The sequence below is a fragment of the Calidris pugnax genome, unplaced genomic scaffold, assembly GCF_001431845.1.
Source record: "Calidris pugnax isolate Ruff unplaced genomic scaffold, ASM143184v1 scaffold316, whole genome shotgun sequence".
Lineage (NCBI taxonomy): Eukaryota > Metazoa > Chordata > Aves > Charadriiformes > Scolopacidae > Calidris > Calidris pugnax.
In genome coordinates, this window is record NW_015091194.1 from 1,664,407 (window position 1) to 1,673,586 (window position 9,180).

At 44.3% G+C, this 9,180-nt stretch overlaps 1 protein-coding gene across 1 annotated transcript in view; it reads right to left on the reverse strand.

The window, feature by feature from the left end:
* Positions 1 to 8,766, reverse strand: part of CMAS (cytidine monophosphate N-acetylneuraminic acid synthetase) — a 15,539-nt gene extending 6,773 nt beyond the window's left edge. Inside the window, exons 1-5 of the mRNA XM_014959569.1 lie at positions 8,582 to 8,766; positions 5,179 to 5,321; positions 4,811 to 4,966; positions 2,267 to 2,400; positions 860 to 954 (exon numbers count right to left, since the gene is read on the reverse strand). Coding sequence (XP_014815055.1) covers positions 860 to 954; positions 2,267 to 2,400; positions 4,811 to 4,966; positions 5,179 to 5,321; positions 8,582 to 8,766 — 713 coding nt within the window. The remainder of the gene's footprint in view (positions 1 to 859; positions 955 to 2,266; positions 2,401 to 4,810; positions 4,967 to 5,178; positions 5,322 to 8,581) is intronic.
* Positions 8,767 to 9,180: the final 414 nt, after the last annotated feature.

Below are 9,180 nucleotides of genomic sequence, written 5' to 3' on the forward strand. Positions count from 1 at the left end.
CAGGGGGATGGAGCACCTCTGCTACGAGGACAGGCTGAGGGAGCTGGGGTTGTTCAGCCTGGAGAAGAGGAGGCTCCGGGGAGACCTAATAGCAGCCTTCCAGTACCTGAAGGGAGCCTACAGGAAGGCTGGGGAGAGCCTGTTTAGAAAGGCCTGTAGTGACAGGATGAGGGGCAATGGCTTCAAGCTGGAGGGGAACAGATTTAGACTGGAGATGAGGAGAGGGTTCTTCACTGTGAGGGTGGTGGAGCACTGGAACAGGTTGCCCAGGGAGGTGGTTGAGGCCCCTTCCCTGGAGATATCCAAGGAGAGGCTCGACGAGGCCCTGGGCAACCTGGTCTAGTTGGGGGTGTCCCTGCTGACTGCGGGGGGGTCGGACTAGATGACCCTTGGAGGTCCCTTCTGGCCTGGGAAATTCTATGATTCTATGATTATTTGCTTAGAGAGGTGCAGAGTAGCCGGAAAGAAAAGGCAGTTGGCAAGATGTAATCAGCTCATGCCTTCTGCATGAACACTCTCAGTCCTGGGCATCAGGAAATGTGGTCCAGACCATGGAAACCTAGGACAACCCAGCTGGAAAAGCCAGAGATTATGTTAACACGTTTCTATGGTATAGTAGGGCTATGCTTTTCCCCAAGGTGAACTTTTTTAAAAAAAAAAAAAAAAAAAAAACAACCCACCTTTTTTAAAGAAAAAAAGATAATTCAGATGATTTCACCAGAGATAGGAAAAAACGATGGGCAGAAATAAAATTGTCCAATTATCTTTGATTTTGATTATTTACATTATGAATTCACATGACGATACTTTGAAACAATGAGTGATATCAAAGAAATATAGGAATAAAGAGTGCTTTTACCTCAATACTCTCTGCTCTGCAATAGGCCAATCGATGTCTATATCAATATCCACACTGTGCTCTGCACGCATTTCATAGTAGGCCATTTTACCACCCTAAATAAAATAGAACTCATTAAAATTTTCTGCTTGGGTTAATACAAATACAAAGCTATACAATTTAGTACCGTGTAATGAGAGCTAAGTATCTGGTTACACAGTAGTCACAGTAGCTTAAATGTAAGTGAACCATCAATAATGATGTTTTTGCCAGTGACACAGAACCAAGCATTGGAAACAACTTTCTATAGGCAATGGTTAATATGTATTTTCATTTTACAACTAGAGAAAGCATGCAAGAAGGTGTTATGCATTATAGTCATTATGCCACACTGATTTCACTAGGTCTCTTAATACAGTACAATAGTAATATCTTTAGCATTTACTTACTAAGAGTATGCTTATTTTTTGTTCACTATCTACACAAAGACTTAATTTCAATTGGAAAAGGTATCTGCCACACCCTAATGTAATTAAAAAAACCTATATATCTATAGATGAGAGTCCTATGACACTGCGTGAAAAAGCCCTGATCCTCAGAGGGCCCAGCCTGTAGAATTCAGCACAATTGTACTATCCAGATCAACGCTTGCAAGTCCACACAGCACTAGCTGACACTACATGGATCTGTGCAAATTACAGAGACCTAAAGCTAGTAACTCTGCATTAATGAGGTGTCTGGAAAAGAGAGAAATAAGGATCTGGTATTCTTGACATACCTAGTAAGGTATTCCCTTTCGAAACATGGAAAGACCTACATTGGGCTTTTTTTCAGCTCTGCTGACAAATACTGGAAATGCTCTGTAAGACTGAGAACTTGTCTTGCATGAGAAAACTAAGAGGTTATACTTGTAGACAAACAAAAGCTGAAGCAAATACATGTGTTCTGCATTACTACACTGGGACACAGGCGGCAAGAAAGAGAAAAAGACTGTTTAAGTTACAGCACAAAACTGGCATAAGACTACACTGGGCAAGAATACAAGTTATAGATGAGAGTCCTATGACACTGCGTGAAGGTCAGTTTCACACCCTTAGTACCACTAAAATAAAATATAAGATACACACTTAGATCATAGCAAACTGATGAGAAATTCAGTTTTGTACTGTCTTAGGCTTATAGCTACATACTGCTCAATATTTTTTGTATACATTTGTTTGCTGTGTGGATGATGCTGTTACTGGAGCTACCCTAGGTACAGCTAGGCCTGTTAAGTTACACATAATAAGCGACCTGTCCTGAGGTCAAAGGGCTGTTACTTTGTACTGACTGCATCAAAACCAGAAATACACTATTGAATTCAGAACCCTCCATAACAAAAGTAAAACATGCATTATTCTAAAGAGCATGAAAAACAGAAGCGCTAACCTGCAAGTAGCCTTTCTCAATCAAATGCCTCTTGGCAAAATAAAATGAGCCATTTTCATAAAGTTCCCCAGGCCAATCTTGCCTCCGGTATCGTTTTGCTGGATTCAGGTTTTGGGGCTCTGTCATCTTGTTTTCTGCGAGCAGAGAAAAATGACAAAATAAGTTCTCCAGGATCCCCATTCAGAGTCACTTCACTTTCTTTAAATAGCGTTCTGTTGAAAAATTAAGGACACAATTCAGTCACCAACTTGTTTCGTTACTGCCTTTTGTTGCTTAGCTTTATAAACAATCACTGAATTGCTTGTTATCCACAGCTCCAAGAAAGAGCAAACTCATTTCTAGCAAACAAAAAGGAAATTTTTAATTCGAACTTAAAAAAACCAAACCAAAAAAAAAACCCCCGAGAGGTTGTCAGCTTCAAAACCAGTTACTAAAAGGAGTAAGGGGAACATTCTTCTACACTGTCCTCACCAATGTGTAAGAAATACTGTACTCCTTCCCTACTCTCCTAGTATGTGATAGGAAGGGGTTTAACTCACAGTGAGGGTAAACACCAAGAAAACCATTCAGCTACCTACACCTAAACTCAGGAATGCCCTGAATGAACTCTGAGAGCTGAGAGGACCAACCTGAAATCTGGAAGGTGAAAAAACCAGAGCGTACGAGAAGAAATTTTGCCTGTGAAAACATCTTGGCACTTTCCCAAAATACTTCCTATTTAAGGATACACATTATATTTCGTAAAGTGGTTTAATCAGCGTCCAAAAATAAACAAGGTAGTAACTTTGAACAAACACAGACCCAGAAGCCCCCGTATTGTTATCCGTGCCAGCAGTGCGTGCAGCAGAAAGGAACCAAGGACAGAGACTTCTGTTCTGACGTCAACTAAATCCACATGCACAAAGGAGCTAAAATTCACCCGGTCTCATGATCTAGTAACCACAAAAAAGTTAAAGGGCATTCTCAAACACCCAAAACATCCTGAGGCTTTAGTATATATACACACCTTGTATTTCATAAATACACTAGAGCTTTGTACTCAATGAAGTAAACATTTCCAGTCAGAGAGAGACACCTTTTGCCTTCAAGGTGCATTAGTATTAAACCTTAATGCAGAAGGAACAACACAAATACACAGGAAGATATAAAATTCTTTTAATGTAATCAGTATTTTGAAGCTGCCAAAAAAAGGGGGGGGGGGGTGAGGGGGGTGAACTGAATGATTCTTTATCTCTCGCCACATTAAAAGACTTAGGTGTCATCTCATATTAAAGAACTGTTTGCTCTTTTAGGTAGGTCTTGAGGCTTTTTTATTTTAATAATCAAACTATAGAGTCTAGGTGGCACACAATGACTTTAGAAAGCCACACTGTACATCCAAATAAGATTTAGCCTTTCACAGATGTCCATTCTAGCATCTCAAGATGTGAACTGGACTTTAACTTGGTTGTCTAAAATGCAAGCCACAGAACCCAAAACTGCTATCCACGATTTCAATACTCCTCTTACACCTTACTAACAAACCGTGTCACATTATTTCTCTTCCTATGAGGAACGATGATAATGTTCAAATTATCTGTTTAGCTTAAACAAAGGCCTAATTATTCTTCCAACTTAACTCTACCATCAAGCTTCATTTATTTCACGAGCTCTTTTACAGCCAGATGCTTTGTAAACCCATATAAAATGCCTCAGATGATTTTTTTTTTCCATCTCAGCAAAATAATTGTAATGTCTGAGCGACACATTTGGTTTTGAAAAATAAAAATAACGATGTGGCAGTGTCTGCATTAAGTATTTTGAGAAAAAGAAGCAAACATTTCCGCTTTAATCACAAAAACAAAATCAACATAGATATTGTGTGAAATAGTTCTTCATACAAGGACAAAAGGTACTTCTATAGCTACAACAAGGTACCATCTGTAAGTAAAGAGTTCCAATTTTAGTCATCTTGGCAACTGTAGCCGAGAGGCATATTTTCTTGGGCTAAATAGTCATATTCTTCTGTATGAGCTCATTAACATGAGTTCAGCCTTCATGACTCAAAGACAGTTTGCAATTTGACATAAGTCAGCAGCCAAATTAGCAGGCTGAAACAAAACCTAAGCCTCCAGGCTAGGAAGTTACCATCCCATCTCCACTAAGAGTTTACCTCACATTATTTGCAATTTGTTAGATACTGTATAGTAAAAACAAACACCTTCCTTGTTAAGACAGGACCTCAGTGTCATAGCTACCTGCACGTGAACACCCACCAAGAAGATGTTAACATGTAAAGATTTGGGGAGCTATATTTTGAGCCTGGACAAGCTAGTGACATTGTGATTTTCAATACCTTATCATTTCTACAAAACAATTACAAAAAGGCTGAGCAATGTGGTATCACAGCACTACTTAAAAGGAATTTCTAAGCTCACACCTCTCCAAGAACTCCCTTGCCACTGATATCACTTCCTAATGTAAATACCATGGGTATGAAAATGAACCATTTGAAAAAAAGGATTTTCTTAAGTATAACTGTAACTAGAAACAACTGAACATTACCTCCTTTTTTCACCTCGCTCCATCTAAATTGATGCCGTCTCACAACAGAGAAGACAGAATCAAACCCCTCCTTCTGGATCAGATCTGCCACTTTTATAAGATCACTGGGATGTAAACAGGGAGATGTTGCTTGAATATTTCCTACAATATCAACCTCTAAAGAAAAACAAACAAACATTTATGAAACAATGAATATTTTTAATACACACAATTGCAAAGCATGGTATGAGTGGATGCCACCAAAGAAAAGGAGAATCCTTCTAGGCTTTACTTAGTAAGTAAAGGCTTTACTTATTTTTCTAAATAATAAGTACATCATCCCTCTGGGCTACAACATAAAAGCTCAGCATATTTTACTACTGATTTACCAGGATGATGATTAAGAAACTCTCTGATAGCTTCTAGAGAAGTTGAGGAGTCTTGAGAAACTTCAGGGCTTCTGCGATGAACTTGAGCGCCAAACTGCTTTGCAACCTTCTCAATTTCATCATGGTCTGTAGAAACCCATACACTGTTGGCAGACAGTGACAGAAATTAATATAAAGAACTGTTGTGGTGAATAAATCCCAGCATTGCTGACTTGCCTGCCATAATCTAACCTGAACAACACCCTGGTATACCTTTCTATGAAATGAACTAGTTCTTGTATTTGTGTTTGTAAAACTGTCCAACAAGCAACTTTTAACAATAGGGGTAAAACACACACATCTACTAGATTGTAAAATCTCAAGCCTGGGCTGCATTTCAATTTAATATTGTAGGGTCCTTGATCTACCTTCCATGTAGGAAGCCTAAGCAACATAAAATTCAGAAGTGTTCCCAGAAAAATCCAGTGTCAGCACACCACAATCTCTTAGGCATCCTAACAGATCAATGAGTTGTGAAAGGATTGAATGAGGCATTCAAAATCATTTAAGAGTTCAGAAACAAGGCTGACAAGAAGTAAAACTGCCACACAGTTAGAAGATTAGCTTATTCTGCAAGTGTTTTAAAATGTGTTAATTAGGCTCCATACAATTTCAGAGAAAGAGCTGTTCAAGTTACAATCACATATGGTTTTGGTACAGAAAACCTTCAATACTGGTAAAGCAAGATTGCAATTGTTCAGTGATAATAAACATTTACAAAAGGAAGGGCTAAGTCTGCATATTATGTGATGATAAATACTGCCTGAGCACTGTGAGGCCACTGCTGCCATCATTGTGACAAAAAAAGCATGTGAGATATAAAAACAATACCTATGAAAAGTAATCCTTCTCTCAGCAACACTGGCATTTCAACAGATAGCAAATGGTTCTTTAATTTTTTCATCCAAAGACATCCTGGGATCATCAGAATAAAAATATGTATGCCATAGACAGCAATGTCAAGTCACACCCATGTGAACAAATGCAGAACAGGTACTTTCTATAAACTGCTCAGGCTAGTTAGCTTAAATATACACTCCCATTCAACCAACAGAGTTTTGTTGTGTAACATGTGGCCTGTCAGCACAGCTGCTTCAAAGGTGACTAGAAAACCTCTCGCCCTTCCTTCTAATGCGCCTGTTAAGCCTCAAGGTTAAGCTACGTAACCCCAACTTGCCTCCCGTTGGGCAAATTCAGATTGCAAACAGAAAATGAGGAAGTTGCTCAAACCACCATACCCACCACAGGTCATCAAGCAACGTGGATTCACATGCATTAATTATCTGTAACCTAGGTAAGAAACGTCTTTGCTTCGTTATTAAAAAAAACCCCAAAAAACGAAGACAGCAATACTTCCTCTACTTTTCAGATACAGTAAAAAAGGATTTCCAGAACTGACAACGATACAGCAGCTATGAGATACAGAAGGCTCGTGCTTACTTCCAGCTCTGAATCTAGCTGGTCTACATTTCTCCTTGACTGCATCAAGTCCCCGCTCTGAACATAACGCAGCGGGTTTGCATTGGGAACCTGCAGATAGGCATGTGACATACCAAGTGCGTCTTAACCTTGTTTTAATTATCAGTATGTGTCTAGAAAATTCTCAGAATTTTCTGGCAGAAAAAAAGAAATATGTAATGCCCATATTCTTAAAGCTAACAACATACTTGTTTCTGTCTAGCTATCGATACCAAAGCTTCGCACACTTTGACATAAACTGAGCTCCTGTTCTGTTGGGCACAGGATTATTTCCTTCCACTCGACATTTATGAGACTGCCTCTGACGGGCTGTGCCCTGCTGCGGGCTCCCCGATACGAGGAATCAAAACTGGAGGAAGCCCAGCAGAGAGCCAGCACGACGACAGGGGCCTGGGAGCTCACGTATACCAGGAGAGGATGAAGGAGCCATCTTGATGCAGTCCTATGAAGAGAAGGCAAGGGGGTGACTTTATTGGGGGGCAGGTAGAGAGTACCTGGCGGGCAGGTAGAGAGAAAAACTACTCCTGGACAAGTGTAGTAAGAGGACACCGACCTCAAGAACAAAAGCGTCTATTAGATACCACAAAACCAATTTTTCAGCCACGAGGGCGATCAGTCACTGAAATCGGCTCCTGGCAAGGCACTGGGGTCTCCATCTCTGGGGATACCCAGCTGCACCCTGTCCCAGCAACCCCAACCAGCCCACCTCTGGTAGGACCTGACAACCACCAACCAAAGTCACCCTGGGAGGAGGGACACTACCTACAGCCCGGCACTTTCATTGAAGGCAGCCATCTTCGTGAAGTAACAATGTCAATGCTTACCGGCAAATCAGTAGCTCCCCACCACGAACAACTTAATTTAAAATTCTCTTTCACAGAGATGGAAGCCTCTGACTCCTTCAGGGCTCACCCTCACCAGGAAGGGAGAGTGAAGGGAGCTCACGGTGGGGCGCAGCCCCACACCACGCCGGGGCCTTCCCCGGCTGCCAGGCCACGGGCACCCCTCATCGTGAGGGAGGCTCCCCCTCCCACCGCACACCCGCCTCACTCAGGTCCAGCGGGGCTGGAGCCACCCCGGGGAGACTACGGCTGCCACCAGAGAGAAGCCGGCTGGATTAGATGCCACAAAACCAATTTTTCAGCCACGAGGGTGATCAGGCACTGAAATCGGCTCCTGGCAAGGCTCTGGGGTCTCCATCTCTGGGGATACCCAGCTAGAAACAGCCGGTGTTAAGTTGTTATGAACTTACCTGTAGAAACCGGATGGATAAAATGAAGTAACAGACTACCACTGCGAGGCTGCATAGGGATTTTTGATTTTTTTTTTTTAACTGCACCCTGTCCCAGCAACCCCAACCAGCCCACCTCTGGTAGGACCTGACAACCACCAACCAAAGTCACCCTGGGAGGAGGGACACTACCTACAGCCCGGCACTTTCATTGAAGGCAGCCATCTTCGTGAAGTAACAATGTCAATGCTTACCGGCAAATCAGTAGCTCCCCACCACGAACAACTTAATTTAAAATTCTCTTTCACAGAGATGGAAGCCTCTGACTCCTTCAGGGCTCACCCTCACCAGGAAGGGAGAGTGAAGGGAGCTCACGGTGGGGCGCAGCCCCACACCACGCCGGGGCCTTCCCCGGCTGCCAGGCCACGGGCACCCCTCATCGTGAGGGAGGCTCCCCCTCCCACCGCACACCCGCCTCACTCAGGTCCAGCGGGGCTGGAGCCACCCCGGGGAGACTACGGCTGCCACCAGAGAGAAGCCGGCTGGGAAGCGAAGGGGCTGCCCAGGGCGACCCCCGCTCCCCTCACCCTGGGACGGCCACACACCCCCCGCCGCCATGTCACGCAGTCGTGTCCCCCCCCCCCGCATGCGCACCTGTGGAAGACGCCGGCGTCGCTGGCGGCGCGCAGCACCCAGCCGATGAGCGGCACCCCCGCCAGCAGCTTGATGTTCTTCAGCGGGATCCCCTTGCTGCCCCCGCGGGCCAGCACCAGGGCGGCTAGATGGGGGCGCGGCCCCCCCGACCCCGCCGGCAGCGCGCCCGAGCACCCCGCCTCCATTGCCCGCCGGCCGGCCTGAGCGCCTCTGCCGCCACCGCCTCGCCCGCCCTTCCCCTGCTCCCCGAGGGCATGCTGGGAAATGTAGTCCTCCTCCGGCAGGACCGCGCCTTCCCGCTGGAAGCTGAGGCGGGGCGGGGGGGGAAAGGCTTTTTAGGAGGCCGTGGTGGGTGTGGGGGTCCGGCCCTGAGGGGACACCGGGGTGTGGGGGAGGCCGTCCTTCCTCCTGCCCGTGAAGGGAGGCCGCCTTTTTTGGCCCCGCAAAGCCCTGCCCTGGGCGGGGGAAGATTATCCGTCTCTTCTCAGGTAAAAAAAAAAGCTTCCGAGGCGGGATGGAGGGTCCCCGGACACCCTGCGGTAGGAATGGGACCGGGTAACCCTGTGAAAAACAGGAAAAAAAAAAAAAACAAAAAAAAA